The 18,221-nt window shown below is 46.2% G+C and overlaps 1 protein-coding gene across 5 annotated transcripts in view; it reads right to left on the bottom strand.

Moving 5' to 3' along the window:
- Positions 1-4,026: 4,026 nt before the first annotated feature.
- The window catches only part of tfeb (transcription factor EB), a 107,838-nt gene continuing 93,643 nt past the window's right edge, over positions 4,027-18,221 (bottom strand). For all 5 annotated transcript variants that reach the window (XM_052473456.1, XM_052473457.1, XM_052473453.1 and 2 more), the window contains 3 exons: positions 7,572-7,647; positions 7,164-7,311; positions 4,027-7,000 (listed from right to left, as the gene is read on the bottom strand). In XM_052473456.1, coding sequence (XP_052329416.1) covers positions 6,464-7,000; positions 7,164-7,311; positions 7,572-7,647 — 761 coding nt within the window. In that variant the 3' untranslated portion in view covers positions 4,027-6,463. The remainder of the gene's footprint in view (positions 7,001-7,163; positions 7,312-7,571; positions 7,648-18,221) is intronic.

The following is an 18,221-nucleotide window of genomic DNA, read 5'->3' on the forward strand; positions in this document are numbered from 1 at the left end:
TGCGTTATTTTATAGTTTTGATGTCTTAACTATTAATCCACAATGTAGAAAATAGTAAAAAAAAATAAAGAAAAACCCTTGAATGAGTAGGTGTGTCCAAACTTTTGACTGGTAGTGTATCTATACATCGACCAGAAGCCATGGATTACAGGCAGAATCGGTACTGAGCTAAAGGCTAGAGCTGCCACTTTCAAGGAGCGGGACACTAATCCGGACGCTTATAAGAAATCCCGCTATGACCTCCAACAAGCCATCACACAGGCAAAGCATCAATACAGGACTAAGATTGAATCCTACTACGTCGGCTCTGACACTCGTTGGATGTGGCAGGGCTTGCAAACTATCGCCAATTACAAAGGGAGACCCAGCCATGAGCTGCCCAGTGACGCGAGCCTACCAGGCTAGCTATATGCCTTTTATGCTCGGAAGACTGTGTGATCTTGCTCCCCGTAGCCAATGCGAGTATGATCTTTAAACAGGTTAACATTCACAAGGCCGCAGTATTAGACCGATTACCCAGGACGCGTATTCAGCGCATGCACTGACCAGTTCGCAAGTGTCTTTACTGACATTTTCAAACTCTCCCTGACCCCGTCTGTAATATCAACATGTTTCAAGCAGACTGTTTCAAGAGGAATACCTACGTGAGAATGCTGTTCATCGACTACAGCTCGGCATTCAACACCATAGTACCCTCTAAGCTCGTCATCAAGCTCGAGACCCTGGGTCTCGACCCCGCCCTGTGCAACTGGGTACTGGACTTCCTGACGGGCCGCCCCCAGGTGGTGAGGGTAGGCAACAACATCTCCTCCCCGCTGATCCTCAACACGGGGGCCCCACAAGGGTGCGTTCTGAGCCCTCTCCTGTACTCCCTGTTCACCCACAACTGCGTGGCCACGCACGCCTCCAACTCAATCATCAAGTTTGCGGACGACACAACAGTGGTAGGCTTGATTACCAACAACGACGAGACGGCCTACAGGGAGGTGAGGGCCCTCGGAGTGTGGTGTCAGGAAAATAACCTCACACTCAACGTCAACAAAACTAAGGAGATGATTGTGGACTTCAGGAAACAGCAGAGGGAACACCCCCCTATCCACATCGATGGAACAGTAGTGGAAAGGGTAGCAAGTTTTAAGTTCCTCGGCATACACATCACAGACAAACTGAATTGGTCCACTCACACTGACAGCGTCGTGAAGAAGGCGCAGCAGCGCCTCTTCAACCTCAGGAGGCTGAAGAAATTCAGCTTGTCACCAAAAGCACTCGCAAACTTCTACAGATGCACAATCGAGAGCATCCTGGCGGGCTGTATCACCGCCTGGTACGGCAACTGCTCCGCCCTCAACCGTAAGGCTCTCCAGAGGGTAGTGAGGTCTGCACAACGCATCACCGGGGGCAAACTACCTGCCCTCCAGGACACCTACACCACCCGATGTTACAGGAAGGCCATTAAGATCATCAAGGACATCAACCACCCGAACCACTGCCTGTTCACCCCGCTATCATCCAGAAGGCGAGGTGTAGAGTACGTATATACTGTACTCTACATCAGACTGCATCCTTATGTAATACATGTATCACTAGCCACTTTAACTATGCCACTTTGTTTACTTTGTCTACATACTCATCTCATATGTATATACTGTACTCAATACCATCTACTGTATGCTGCTCTGTACCATCACTCATTCATATATCCTTATGTACATATTCTTTATCCCCTTACACTGTGTATAAGACAGTAGTTTTGGAATTGTTAGTTAGATTACTTGTTGGTTATCACTGCATTGTCGGAACTAGAAGCACAAGCATTTCGCTACACTCGCATTAACATCTGCTAACCATGTGTATGTGACAAATAAAATTTGATTTGATTTGACCACCATAGTCCCTGTGCCCTGTACCAAGGTAACCTGTGTAAATGACTATCGCCCATTAGCACTCACATCTGTAGCCATGAAATGCTGGTCATAGCTCACATCATCCTATATACCCTGGACACACTCCAATTCGAATCCTGCCCCAACAGATCCACAGATGACGCAATCTCTATTGCACTCCACATTGCCCTTTCCCACCTGGACAAGAAGAACATATATGTGAGAATGCTGTTCATTGACTAGAGTTCAACACCATAGTGCCCTCAGAGCTCATCACTAAGCAGGGTCCTGGGACTGAACACCTTCTGCAACTGGATCCTGACGGGCCGGCCCCAGGTGTTGAGGTTAAGCAACACATCCGCCACACTGACCCATAACCCAGGGGAGCACGCTTAGTCCCCTCCTCTTCACTCACGACTTCATGGCCATGCACGACTCAAACACCATCATTAAATTTGTGGATGACACGGCGGTGGTAGGCCTGATCACACATGACGATGAGACAGCCTACAGGGAAAAGGTCTGTGAACTGTCAGTGTGGTGCCAGGACAACAACCTCGCCCTCATCGTCAGCAAAAAAAAAAAAAAAATGGAGCTGATTCGGGACTACATAAAACAGAGGGCCGAGCACGCCCCCATCCACATCGACTGGGCTGTAGTGGAGCGGGTCAAGAGCGTCAAGTTCCTCAGTGTCAAAATAAAGCAACACAGTCGTGAACAAGGCCCGACAATGCCTCTTCCCCCTCAGGAGGCTGAAAATATTTGGTATGGGCCCGAAGATCCTCAAAAAGTTATACAGCTGCACCATTGAGAGCATCTTGACTGGCTGTATCCCTGCTACGTATGGCAACTGCTTGGCATCCATCCACAAGGCGCTAGACGGTAGTGTGTACGGCCCAGTATATGGGGCCAAGCTCCCTGCCATCCAGGACCTCTATACCAGGGGGTGTCAGAGGAAGGCCCCAAAAATGGTCAAAGACTCCAGCCACCAAAGTCATATGTTCTCTCTGCTACTGAACAGCCAGCGGTAATGATGCACCAAGTGTAGAACCAACAGGACCTTGAACAGCGTCTACCCTGAAGCCGTAATATGCTAAAGAGTTAACCAAATAGCGTCCCAGACTATCCCTTTTGACTCATGACATACACTGCTGCTATGGTTTATTATTCTCTCCTATTGCCTAGTCACTTTACCCCTACCTATATGTACATACACTATATATACAAAATGTATGTGGACACTCCGTCAAATTAGTGGATTTGGCTATTTCAATTACCTTGTACCTGCACATCGACTTGGTACTGATATCCCGTGTATATAGCCAAGTTACCGTTATGAATTGTGCATTTATTCCTTTTTTTCTCTCTGCATGGTTGAGAAGGGCCTGTAAGTAAGCATTTCAGTTAGTCTACAGAAGCATGTGACAAATACAATGACAGTATGATTAAGTTGTCTCGAGACACTGATACATGCACACATCCTCATAGCACTCTTCATCTGCATGCATCAGGACACAATGTGTCTCTTCAGATGGTGTTAAGGTTTCCTTGGTATTAATAAAAGGTGCCCCAAGGGTTGATTTCAGGCCCAGTATTTTTTACTAGCTATATAAACAATATTGGTTTGTCTGTAAGAAATTTGAATCCCCCATTTTATGTGGACGATAATGTTTTGTATTCTTCTGCCGCTTCTGTTGACAAGGCTCTTTCAGAATTACAAATCAGCTTTTTTTGCTTTGCAGGTGTCCATTGGATGGATTAGACTATCTGTTTATAAAGCCCTCTTGCACAAATCTTACTCCATTGTTATCCTACAGACATACGAGCTACTAGACTCAGTGTCAGAGATGGCTAACTCTGGAGATCCCTTTTGTCTCCTGAGTTAAGTAGACCTGCATTTTGTTTTTTTGCACCTTACTTTGATGTTTTGGTGCATCTAGGACAGTTCAGACAGCTGGTTGATGACCCTTTTACTAAGGAATGTGTTAGTGTTTTGTAAGTTTGTTTTCTAAAATTGGGTTGTAAATATTGAGAATTCAGATAGTGTACATGCAGGGAACCCTTGTAAATAAGGCTGTTGGTGTCAATGGGATTTCCCTGTTTAAATAACTCAAATAAAATCATCTCACAAACACAAAAAAAATCCTCAGATTTTGGTAAAACATTTTATATCCAAAGCAAAACCAGAATGCCAGTTTCCCCTGCCCAGTCAGCCAGTTTCAGTCCCATACAGTGACATGCAGGAGGGGGACAGTCAAAGAGGGGACAACACGCCACATTATCTGCAGACAAGCTCTTTGGCGTGTCGGCTGGACAATAAAAACTCAAATAAAACAATTGATTAGGATAAAGGCAAAGTCTGGCAGACAGAGAGAGAGAGAGAGAGAGAGAGAAAGTCAGGTCTGTTCAAGGTTATGCCAACGGATCTCCTCAATGGTATTTCTGAGTACCATTAGAAGGTAGTTATCTCCACGGAAATCAAGACCATGAAGGAAAATACCCTTCTCTTGTGGTATTTGGGTTTGGCTGGGGACCAGTACTACAGGCCATATTCACATTCACAAAAAGCACAATTAAAACAGAATAAAATCAAATAAATCACCTCTCAACAGTCTCTGGTTCCAATTTCTAGAGGTTAAAAAAGAGAAACCAATCCCAATCAATATAAAAATGGCATAATATAATTGTACATGTTCTCAGGTGACATTTGAACAGTTCTTCACACAAAGAAAAGTATAGAATATGTCTCCCCACTGGTCGTACGTACACTTTCACACTAGTGGCTTAAATACTTTCATATTTAAATGGCTGTTAGAGGAAAAAGGTACGTTTGGAATAAAATCAAATAAAAAAGGACAAATACATTTAAGTGGCTTAGTGGCATAAAACATATGAAATAAAACTAATTTCATAAATTATTTTATGTACAAAGTCAATAAAAATATTAGGTTCCAGTGCTTTGGGAGATAAAATAAAACCAACTATAAACAAGAATACAAACAAATACCTTTTAAATCATCATGTTTCTTCCTTTTTTTCTTTACTGATCATAAGCCATATCAAATCAAAGTGTTACCCCCAGTCCCTCATCCAAACTCATTTGTTACCTGTTAGTTTATTCATGTATTGTACGTCCGTAGTTTGGTTTCTACATGGTTGGTTTGGTTTCTACCTGGTGAGTGTGTGTAGTTTTATCTGGCTGACCCAAAGCTGGCAGTTCTACAAGCACAAACCGGGTGAGGTACTAAAGTCTCGCTCAAAGTGTTGATTTGAACACAGCCTAATGGCACACTGCTTTGTGTGCGTGTGTGTGTGTTAGGCTGGTGCTGTGTTTTTACAGTGCGGAATACGACACTACAGACCAATCTATTTGACTGCTCCTCTATCTCCTAACTACAAACTACAACAGGGATCATCAACTAGATTCAGCTGCGGGCCAATTTTTTCTTGAGCGGATGGTCAGGGGGCCAGAACATAATTACAAAGAATTTGTAGACTGCAAGAAGCCCAAACAGATATCAAAACATAATTTCAAAACTTTCTTACATTTGTATACAATCACATATATTACGCTTGGGAATACTTTTATGCGTGGGAATACATTTATTTTACTACCCCTAAAATCACTTGGAGCTGATTTTCTGGCATTTAACAGTCTTTTATGTAAACAATCATTTTTTTTTTTTAAGTGTCTCGGGAAAACTTGCGGGGCCAAATAAATCACCCGTGGGGAAAATTTGTAGCGCAGGCCGCCAGTTGGGGAACCCTGCACTACAATATACAAAAACACAACCCACTCCTTCACTCTCCACACTCTCCACCCAGATAGAGTGAGGCTTCAGGTGGCTAACACAAGGCACGTTGGCAGGTTAAGGACTGGGCTACAGAAGATCCTGAGTCGCTACGTGGAATTACTTACACTGTGGAGCGACATAACCTCTTCAATCGCTACACTATCTCACAATGCAGGGCCAATCCATCTCTCCTCAACATTCACACAGGGGTCAGAGGTCATGGAGTAGACTTGGCAGTACCCTAAAGGCTAAAGGTCATAGATCACACAGGAGATGGCAGTACCATAGAGGTCATGGCAGTGTGTTTTACAGAAGAAGGGTGTGTGTGTGTGTTAAACCGTTGGCAGTCCCTCACATATTTCCCTTCAAATAACAGGGGCCCTTCTGTGTTAGAGTGAACAAGAAGCTGTCTGTGCTCATTGTGTATTTGTGTGTGTACTCGATTGTGTATCATTTAGAGGTGCTCTGATATTTACAGTGGTAGGGAACAACTATTGCAATCCGAAACATGGGTTTGGTTTCTCATATTGCTGTTGAATGTGAGTGTTAAGGGTGTGCATCCATGATAATTTTGAGTGTGTGTGTTTAAGTATGTCTCAGTGTGTGTACAGTTTCTACACGAGTGCTTACAGTGTATGTGAGGGCGTCTGGAGTGCATATGTAGCAGGGTTGAGGAACAGAGCAAAAACATATATCACAGTATATCAGTGCTCTCGGGGTGTATGTCCATTGGGTGTTCTGTACGTACCATATGTGCCTGTGTCTGTGTGTGTGTGTACACTCCCTCTACAGTATATCTGTGTCCTCTATGCTGAAGCTGGATCTGCGGCTGGAGTCAACCGAGGCCTCAGGAGACATGGCAGAGAGCAGAGGGTCTCCACCCAGAGGAGACAGGGGCTCGTCCATCATCAGGAAGCCCAGGTCGCCTCTCCTTCCCTGGGTACCCAGGAGGCCAAGCTCCCCTAGCCCTGACAAGCCCTCCGGGTAGCCAGGAACCCCGTCACACAAGTCCAGCGACTGGGCAAAGTCAAAGGGCTGAGAGCTGCCCACAGCTGGGTACTGGAGGGGAAGTTGGGGCTGGAGATGAGGGGGGAGAGGAGGCAGCTGTCTGGGCTGGCCCTGCTGGGGCTGAATGTGGTGGGACTGGGGGTGGTGGAGGTGTTGTTGGCCCTGGGAAAGAGCTTGGTGCTGGGCCTGCTGCTGCTGGAGCTTCTCCTCAGGGCTGGTCTCCTGTTTAATGTAGGAACCCATCAGGTCCCCAGAACCCATCCCAGGGGGAGAGGAGCTGGGGAGGCCGTGCAGACGAGCCTGCATCTCCAACTCCTACAAACACAGAGAGGAGGAAGAAGAGAGGGTAAAGAGAGATGATTAAATACAGATGACTGCATGGCACAGCATTCTAGAGCTCATACTGTACATGCTCTTTACCTCAATGGTTGTATGCGTGTGACCGAGTGTGTTGCATGAATGAATGTGTGTGTGTTACCTCGATGCGCAGCCACAGCTGTTTGTTGGCCATCTCCATCCTCTTGAAGTTGTTCTCTACCTCTCTGGTCCTCTGCATGTCCTTCTGCATACGCTTGATGTATTCTACGGATGCCCTCAGAATAGTGCCCTTATTCCAGCGCACGTCCCTATAGAACATTACAGAAGAACACCTTTCCCAGTGAGCACTAGATGTTGAAAATACGTCTTTTCAATGTCTTTGCAACCAAAAATATGTCTTTCAACATCTTTTGCTCATACGGTTAGAAGGATCACATTTCTTTCTCATGAGTATAGTTCAGTTGGCCAAACAAGAAGCAGGACACAAGAATACATCTTCTGCTAAAACATATACAAAAAGTCTACATGTCTCAGACATAGAACAACAAATATGAAGACAGTGACTTACAGGTCGTTGGTTTTGGGGATCATGCCGCCCAGCTCTTTAATGCGGTCGTTGATGTTGAACCTTCTCCTCCTCTCAACTAAACCACAGGAAAAGAGGGAACGATGAAAGGAGGTGAAGAGAACATGGGAAAACGTGTTGCAACAATGGCATTTGGAATTTCATGTGAGGCAGTCCACCTTCAATAACTCAATGACATGAACACAAAGGCACACACACACACACACACTGACGTGACTATACACTCTGGCTGTTATTGCTGACTACACTAAAGACAGTGTAGATGAGTGGTTGTCAGCTTGGAGGTTAGAGACAGACAGATACAGAGAGAGACAGATGAGGAAGTCAGATTCCAGCTCTAGGCAGATGACCTTGTCCTACTGTCACCAATAGAGAAAGGTCTACAGGAACAACATTTTTTGGGAATACAGCATCAACTGGGCAATCAATATCAACTTTCAAAAAATGTGATTTTCCAGAAAAAGGTCAGGAATCAGAGGATCAGACACTCCTTCAAATGAGGAAATACCATGGTTGAACATACCCAATGGTGCAACTACCTGGGACAAAAAATCTTTGTCTCTGGGGGATTTTTTCTGGAAGTGAATGCACTAAAGAAAAAGCCTGCAATGTATTTAACGGAATAAAAATAAACAAATATTCATATCCAAATCTGGTGCAAAATATTCAATAATGCAATTTGACCAATTGCACTATATGGAAGCAAGGTTTGGAGTGAAACCTGTAATTACAAGTACAAGCATTGTACTAAATATCCATTATCCTAAATATCCAAAAGAAAAGTACCAAATAATGTGTGCAGAGCGGAACACGGACGATTCCCTTGCAATGTAAATATAAAGGACCCGAGAGAGAGAGAACGAGAGAGAGACCGACCGAGAGAGAGAGAACGACCGAGAGAGAGAGAGACACAGACAGACAGAGACCGACCGAGAGAGAGAGAGACACAGACAGACAGAGACCGACCGAGAGAGAGAGAGACAGACAGAGACAGAGACCGAGAGAGAGAGAGACAGAGACCGAGAGAGACAGAGACCGAGAGAGACAGAGACCGAGAGAGACAGAGACCGAGAGAGACAGAGACCGAGAGAGAGAGAGACAGAGAGAGAGAGCGACACCGAGAGAGACCGAGAGAGACAGAGACCGAGAGAGAGAGAGACAGAGACCGAGAGAGAGAGAGACAGAGACCGAGAGAGAGAGAGAGACAGAGACAGAGACCGAGAGAGAGAGAGACCGAGAGAGAGAGAGACAGAGACAGAGACCGAGAGAGAGAGAGACCGAGAGAGAGAGACCGAGAGAGAGAGAGACCGAGAGAGAGAGAGAGACAGAGACCGAGAGAGAGAGAGACAGAGACCGAGAGAGAGAGACAGAGACCGAGAGAGAGAGAGACAGAGACCGAGAGAGAGAGACAGAGACCGAGAGAGAGAGACAGAGACCGAGAGAGAGACAGAGACCGAGAGAGAGAGACAGAGACCGAGAGAGAGAGACAGAGACCGAGAGAGAGACCGAGAGAGAGACAGAGACCGAGAGAGAGACAGAGACCGAGAGAGACAGAAACAGAGAGAGACAGAAACAGAGAGAGACAGAGACCGCAGAGCTTGGGTGGGACAGGTGTATTTCTCATCTTTCAAATCAAACAGTAGAGGCACAGCCATACTTATCCATAAAAATGTTCCATTCATAATTGACAAAAACATATCTGATCCGGAGGGGAAATTTACTTTGATAACTGGGTCACTATATGGTCAACCAATTACAATCTTAAACATATACGCCCCTAACACAGATACTCCTGCCTTCATGTCAAAAATGATAACCCTGTTCAATGAGCATTGTGTTTCCTTTGGTGTGGTGGCCGGAGATTTTAGTTGTACCCTTAACCCAACCCTAGACAAATCATCTCAAGTCCCCACCACAAATCCTAGATCTGCAAAGATGTTGAACTCTCTTACTAAAGAGATGGGACTGATAGATATCTGGAGAGAGACCAATAGCTCATCTATGGACTATACATACTACTCTAATGTCCATAACACCTACTCCCGTATAGATTACATTTTTATCCCAGAGTTTCATAAATTCAGCCACTTGTACAATCGGACCCATAGCACTTTCAGATCACGCCTTTGTCCACCTCCGCTTTGACCTCTGCAAAAACATCCCGAGGTCAAAGAGCTGGAGATTCAACACCTCCATGCTATCAAATGACGTGTTCCATACATTGGTAACTACATGGATAGACAACTACACACAAGACAACAAAGATTCTCCTGTTTCTCCGGCCACAATGTGGGACGCTGCTAAAGCCACACTAAGAGGTCATCTAATTGCATATGCTTCCTCTAAGAAAAAAGCAATGGAAGCACACAGGCTAGATCTTGAGAGGGAGCTGGAATGCTGTGAATAAATACATAAACAATCCCTAGACAGCACCTCCTGGAGTCATCTTAAAGCAGCCAAAGCCAAACTGAATTTGGACTACACTCGGGAGATAAAAAAAAACTTTTTCTTTACTAAACAGAAATACCATGAGTATAGCAATAGGCCCAGTAGATTGCTTGCTTACCAATTAAAAAAGGAGCAGTCAGAGCGTACAGTCATGGCTATCCGAAGAGCAGAGGATGAGGTCACATATGACCCAAAAACTATCAATTTAACTTTTCATGATTTTTACTAAAAACTATATACCTCAGAGAAAACACACGGAGGCAGAACTCCACTCTTTCCTAGAGGGAATCTCGCTACCTAAACTATCAGAGACCGACCAAGAAGATCTCAACTCCCCCTTCACTCATGAGGAGATCCTGGAGGCAATTACCTCCATGCCACCTAATAAGTCCCCAGGCCCAGATGGATTCCCCAGAGAGTTCTACAAAGCTTTTTGGCCCCAGCTCAGCCCTATCTTCATGCCAATGCTGGAGGATTTTTGCAAAAACGGAGTTCTCCCAGACTCAATGCACACAGCTCGCATTACAGTGTTGCTAAAAAGGACAAGGACCCCCTATCCTGCTCGTCCTTCCGGCCCATAAGCTTGTTGGATTTCGACTATATAATAATTATCAAATTGCTCGCCAAAAGACTAAACACTCTTCTTCCCAAAATAATAAAAGCGGACCAAACTGGATTTATTAGAGACAGATACTCTTCTGATAACATTCGCCGTCTTTTTGATATTATTGATATTATTGATCAAGTAAACACAGAAGACCCCTGTCCTGCTGGCTTCACTGGATGCTGAGAAGGCGTTTGACAGGATGGAGTGGAGCTTTCTGTTTTCAGTCTTAGAAAAGTTCAATATGGGCCCAAATTTTATTAAATGGATCAAATCACTATACTCTCATCCAAATGCCATGGTGACTACTAATGGACTGAACTCTGACAGATTTGTGGAATTGGGCACAAGACAAGGGTGCTCGCTGTCCCCGCTGCTCTACTTGTTGGGGGCGGAGCCTCTGGCAGAGCTGATAAGGAGCAATCCAAGTATTATGGGTGTTTCTGCAGGCGCCCTGCAGCACAAGATTTTGCTTTACGCGGATCATGTCTTGCTCTACATATCCAACCCTGAGAAATCCCTCCCTCTCATTTTAGACACAATTGCTCAGTATGGCAAGTTCAGGTTATAAGATCAATTTTAACAAATTCACTGTCTGCCCTCTCAATATTACACTCACCAGCTCGATGAAGACACTTTGTCCTTTCCAATGGAAAACACAGGGGTTTCAATACCTCGGGATCTTCATAACACCAGATCTGAATAGCCTTTTAGGGAAAATTATCTTCCACTCCTGGATAGAATCAAGAACGATCTCCAATGTGTATATATATATATATATATATATATATATATATATATATATATATATATATATATATATATGCACCAAGGAAAATAAATAGATTAAGAAAAATAAATGTTTTTATTTGACTTTACCATTCATTTTTCCAAATTTATTATTATTTTTTGACTTTTTTTTGTTTAAGCCCGTCACTTCTGTGAATGTGGAATGTGTTTTGTTGGTTGATTGAAAAACAAGAAAACTTAAAACTTTAAATTGAAAAAAAGAACAGAGACAAATTTGATCCTAACAATTACAGAGGCATTTGTGTGAACAGTAACCTGGGGAAGGTTTTCTGTAGTATTATAAATGTTAGAGTTCTAAACTTCCTTAATAAGACACAATGTCTTGAGTAAAATCCAAATTGGATTTATACCAAATCATTGCACAACTTATCATATTTACACCTTACACACCCTGATAGATAAACATGTCCACCAAAATAATACTAAAACATACCCTTGCTTTATCGACTTACAAAAAGCATTTGATTCTATGTGGCATACAGGACTGCTCTACAAAGTTATTGAAAGTGGTGTAGGGGGTAAAACACATGACATATTTAAATCAATGTATACTGGTAATAAGTGCAGCATTAAAATTGGCAAGAAAATAACAGAATTCTTTAACCAGGGGCGGGGCCTTCGCCAGGGTTGCAATCTGAGCCCTGCACTCTTCAATATTCAACGAATTGGTCACTATTCAAGAAAAATCCTCAGCCCCTGGTGTTAGTCTCCACAATTTTGAGGTTAAATGCCTACTCTTTGCAGATGACCTATGCCTGCTGTCACCCACAGCACATGGCCAACAGCAGAGCCTGGACCTGCTAGAGCAGTACTGCCAGACCTTGGCCCTGGCAGTAAACCCCCAAAATACTAAAACAATGATTTTCCAGAGAAGATCCAGATCTCAGGGAATTAGACCAAAGTTCTCAATTGGTACAAAATATATAGAATACTGCCCACACTACAATTACTTAGGTTTAAAAATAAGCTCAACTGGACACCTTAATGAGGCAGTGAATGTACTGAGAGAGAAAGCATGCAGGACATTCTACACCATTAAAAAACTAATTCAAATTGAAATATATATTAAAATTTGGCTAAAACTAATTGAATGTGTCATTGAACCAATTGCACTTTATGGCAGTGAGGTGTTGGGTCCACTTGCAAAACAAGATTTCGTCAAATGGGACAAACACCCCATTGAAACCCTGCATGCAGAGTTCTGTAAGATTCCCCTACATGCCCAGAGGAAAACTACAAACAATGCATGAAGGGCAGAATTAGGCCAATATCCACTAATAATAAAAACTCAAAAAAGAGAAATTAAGTTTTGGAATCTAAAATACAGTGACCTCCTCTCATATCATTACCAAGCCCTGAAATGCCAATAGCTGAGCAAAGAAAAGAGTCCCCTCATCTAGCTGGTCCTGGGGCTGAGTTCACAAACCTGTTTTACTAACACACTGAAGCCTCAGGACCAGAACATCCAATCAATCAGAATAAACCAAATTACAACACAGTCAAAACAAAACTACATTGCTTATTGGGAAACCAAGCACAAGCACAAAGCAAAATGCAGTGCTATCTGGCCCTAGATCGACAGTACACCGTGGCTAACTATTTGACCATGGTTACTGATCACAACCTTAGAAAAAGTACAGGCTCAGTGAGCAAAGCCTTGCCATTGAGAAGTGTTGTTACTGTTGTCCTGTTGACAGTTTTTATTCTTATTATTTTCATATTGTAAAAATCCAGAGACCGAGAGAGAGCGAGACCGAGAGAGAGCGAGACCGAGAGAGAGAGCGAGACCGAGAGAGAGAGCGAGACCGAGAGAGAGAGCGAGACCGAGAGAGAGCCAGACCGAGAGAGAGCCAGACCGAGAGAGAGAGAGACCGAGAGAGAGCGAGACCGAGAGAGAGCGAGACCGAGAGAGAGCGAGACCGAGAGAGAGCGAGACCGAGAGAGAGCGAGACCGAGAGAGAGCGAGACCGAGAGAGAGCGAGACCGAGAGAGAGCGAGACCGAGAGAGAGCGAGACCGAGAGAGAGAGCGAGAGAGAGCGAGACCGAGAGAGAGCGAGACCGAGAGAGAGCGAGACCGAGAGAGAGCGAGACCGAGAGAGAGCGAGACCGAGAGAGAGCGAGACCGAGAGAGAGCGAGACCGAGAGAGAGCGAGACCGAGAGAGCGAGACACCGAGAGAGACCGAGAGAGAGAGAGACAGAGACCGAGAGAGAGAGAGACAGAGACGAGAGAGAGAGAGACCGAGACCGAGAGAGAGAGAGACCGAGACCGAGAGAGAGAGAGACCGAGAGAGAGAGAGACCGAGAGAGAGAGAGACCAGAGAGAGAGAGAGACCGAGAGAGAGAGAGACCGAGAGAGAGAGAGAGACCGAGAGAGAGAGAGACCGAGAGAGAGAGAGACCGAGAGAGAGAGAGACCGAGAGAGACCGAGAGAGAGAGACCGAGAGAGAGAGAGACCGAGAGAGAGAGACCGAGAGAGAGAGAGACCGAGAGAGAGAGAGACCGAGAGAGAGAGAGACCGAGAGAGAGAGAGACCGAGAGCGAGAGAGAGAGAGAGAGAGACCGAGAGACACCAGGAGAGAGACCGAGAGAGACCGAGAGACACCAGGAGAGAGACCGAGAGAGACCGAGAGACACCAGGAGAGAGACCGAGAGAGACCGAGAGCGAGAGAGACCGAGAGCGAGAGAGACCGAGAGAGAGAGACCGAGACCGAGAGAGCGAGACCGAGAGAGAGAGACCGAGAGAGAGAGACCGAGAGAGAGAGACCGAGAGCGAGAGAGCGAGACAGAGAGACCGAGAGCGAGAGAGAGAGACCGAGAGCGAGAGAGCGAGACCGAGAGAGAGAGACCGAGAGACACCAGGAGAGAGACCAAGAGAGACCGAGAGACACCAGGAGAGACACCAGGAGAGACACCAGGAGAGAGACCGAGAGAGACCGAGAGAGACCGAGAGAGAGAGACCGAGAGAGAGAGACCGAGAGAGAGAGAGACCGAGAGAGAGAGACCGAGAGAGAGAGAGACCGAGAGAGAGAGAGACCGAGAGAGAGAGACACCGAGAGAGAGAGACACCGAGAGAGAGAGACACCGAGAGAGAGAGAGACCGAGAGAGAGAGACCGAGAGAGAGAGACCGAGAGAGAGAGACAGAGACCGAGAGAGAGAGACCGAGACCGAGACAGAGAGACCGAGACCGAGACAGAGAGACCGAGACCGAGAGAGAGAGACCGAGACCGAGACAGAGAGACCGAGACCGAGACAGAGAGACCGAGACCGAGACAGAGAGACCGAGACAGAGAGACCGAGACAGAGAGACCGAGACCGAGAGACCGAGACCGAGAGAGAGACCGAGAGAGACCGAGAGAGAGCGAGACCGAGAGAGAGAGAGCGAGAGAGAGAGACCGAGAGAGAGAGACCGAGAGAGCGAGAGAGACCGAGAGAGAGAGACCGAGAGAGAGAGACCGAGAGAGAGACCGAGCGACCGAGACCGAGAGAGCGAGAGAGAGACACCGAGAGAGCGAGAGAGAGACACCGAGAGAGCGAGAGAGACACCGAGAGAGCGAGAGAGAGACAGACCGAGAGAGCGAGAGAGAGACACCGAGAGAGCGAGAGAGAGACAGACCGAGAGAGCGAGACCGAGAGAGAGAGACCGAGAGAGAGACCGAGAGAGAGAGACCGAGAGAGAGACCGAGCGACCGAGCGACCGAGAGAGCGAGAGAGAGACACCGAGAGAGCGAGAGAGAGACACCGAGAGAGCGAGAGAGAGACACCGAGAGAGCGAGAGAGAGACACCGAGAGAGCGAGAGAGAGACACCGAGAGAGCGAGAGAGAGACACCGAGAGAGCGAGAGAGAGACACCGAGAGAGCGAGAGAGCGAGACCGAGAGAGCGAGACCGAGAGAGCGAGACCGAGAGAGCGAGACCGAGAGAGCGAGACCGAGAGAGAGCGAGACCGAGAGTGAGAGACCGAGAGAGCGAGACCGAGAGAGCGAGCGAGACCGACCGAGAGAGCGAGCCCGACCGAGAGAGCGAGCGAGACCGACCGAGAGAGCGAGCGAGACCGACCGAGAGAGCGAGCCCGACCGAGAGAGCGAGCGAGACCGACCGAGAGAGCGAGCGAGCGAGACCGACCGAGAGAGCGAGCCCGACCGACCGAGAGAGCGAGCGAGCCCGACCGACCCCGACCGAGAGAGCGAGCCCGACCGACCCCGACCGAGAGAGCGAGCGAGCGAGCCCGACCGAGAGAGCGAGCGAGCGAGCCCGACCGAGAGAGCGAGCGAGCGAGCCCGACCGAGAGAGCGAGCGAGCGAGCCCGACCGAGAGCGAGCGAGCGAGCCCGACCGAGAGAGCGAGCGAGCGAGCCCGACCGTGTGAGAGAGCGAGACCGACCGTGTGAGAGAGCGAGACCGACCGTGTGAGAGAGCGAGACCGACCGTGTGAGAGAGCGAGACCGACCGTGTGAGAGAGCGAGACCGACCGTGTGAGAGAGCGAGACCGACCGTGTGAGAGAGCGAGACCGACCGTGTGAGAGAGCGAGACCGACCGTGTGAGAGACATGGTTTTTAGAGTGAAGTACATAGGACAAAAACAAAAGAAAACTGCAAGACTGAATAGGAGACAAAACAAGCAACAAACAAAGATTGTAAAATAAACTAAAGCATGTTTTTCATAAAATTGTACAGTTATCTTAGCGAGCTGCATTGTTTACCAGTTGCTACGCCCACCAGACATCCAAACGGAGAACGCCAAGACAAGTTTCAAGTTTGTTGATGGGACAGAACCATGAGCCTGTTCGCAGATCTTCATAGTTGCAAAACAAGAACAAATGTAATACCAAGGGTTATTTGCAACCATTTCCCTTTCTCAAAAAAGAGGAGGCAGTCAAGGATGTCAGATCAGCATTTTTCAAGAAGCTGACCAGAGCAACACGTATCAAACAGTAAACTTATATAATAATGGAACTGTATTGATACAAGGCAATGATTTAAGTCTCCAGGCTTTTGAGAATAGGTTTGCTCCCCTAAAAGTAGAAGCTAAACCCATCTCAGAAACTGAGGAAAAAGATAAGGAGGGAGATGGAGAAAAGCAGGCCCCAACGGTCTCTGTGACCCAGTAAGAAGCCCTCAAGTGTCCCGCTACCTACCTCACCTGCAGCAGACAGAGCCAAGGACATGCCTACAACACCAAGAACACCTGCTATGCAGCGTTTCCCCACTCCCTCTCTCTAGTCGAAGGTCATAGAACTCAGAGAGAACAAGCTTCAAGAAGAGGACACTGTCCAGAAACTAAAAGAAGAGATGAAACAGTTCAGGGAAGAGAGCAGCCCATCTATTGCTAAATTAGAAAGCAGAATGGACAAACAGTCAGAGACCATCTGAGCACAACGAGAAAGGAGCTAGAACAAAGAAAGGTACATTGACACCCTCAACCAGCTAGTCATTATGTCCTCTGCATCTAGAGAACATGTCCACCAGCTTGACCTCCACCACACAGCCTGATGACACTGCACCAGCCTACCAGTCTGTTCCAGCCCAGATCAACCAACCAGCCTCCCAGTCTGCTCCAGCCCAGGTCAGAATACCAGCCTCCCAGTCTGATTTCACAGAAGTGTGATTGACTTGGAGTTACATTGTGTTGTTTAAGTGTTCCCTTTATTTTTTTTGAGCAGTGTATATACTTTGTGTATTGATTTTAAGAAAAGGATTGATGTTTATGGTTAGGTACAGTCGTGCAACAATTGTGCTTTTTTCGCATATGCGCTTTTGTTAAATCATCCCGTTTGGCCAAGTTGGCTGTCTTTGTTAGGAAGAAATAGTCTTCACAGAGTTCGCAACGAGCCAGGTTAGCAGGCAATATTAACTCAATATGCAGGTTTAAAAATATATACTTGTGTATTGATTTTAAGAAAGGCATTGATGTTCATGGTTAGGTACACATTGGAGCAAGACAGTCCTTTTTTGATAAAACGCACCGCATCGATTATATGCAACGCAGGACACGCTAGATAAACTAGTAATATCATCAACCATGTGTAGTTTATTATTTTTAATTTTTTTTACCTTTATTTAACTAGGCAAGTCAGTTAAGAACAAATTCTTATTTTCAATGACGGCCTCGTGGGTTAACTGCCTGTTCAGGGGCAGAATGACAGATTTGTACCTTGTCATCTCGGGGGTTTGAACTTGCAACCTTCCGGTTACTAGTCCAACACTAACCACTAGGCTACCCTGCCGGCCCAGTTAACTAGTGATTATGATTGATTGATTGTTTTTTATAAGATAAGTTTAATGCTATCTAGCAACTTACCTTGGCTTCTTACTGCATTCGCGTAACAGGCAGTCTCCTCGTGGAGTGCTATGTAATCAGGTGGTTAGAGCGTTGGACTAGTTAACTGTAAGGTTGCAAGATTGAATCCCCGAGCTGACAAGGTAAGAATCTGTCATTCTGCCCCTGAACTAGGCAGTTAACCCACCGTTCCTAGACCGTCATTGAAAATAAGAATGTGTTCTTTAACTGACTTGCCTAGTTAAATAAAGGTGTAAAAAAACAAAAATATATTTATTAAATTGGCCAAATCGGTGTCCAAAAATACCAATTTCCGATTGTTATGAAAACGCGAAAATTGGCCCTAATTAAATCGGCCATTCCGATTAAATGGCCGACCTCTACTACTAGACCAGGCCCATCACAATACAGCACTACTGGCCCATCACAACACAGCACTGACCACTACTTTAGGGTCGAGCAGAACACTGTCCTTCAGAGAAGTACACCACA

This window comes from Oncorhynchus keta, chromosome 21 (genome assembly GCF_023373465.1).
Source record: "Oncorhynchus keta strain PuntledgeMale-10-30-2019 chromosome 21, Oket_V2, whole genome shotgun sequence".
NCBI lineage: Eukaryota > Metazoa > Chordata > Actinopteri > Salmoniformes > Salmonidae > Oncorhynchus > Oncorhynchus keta.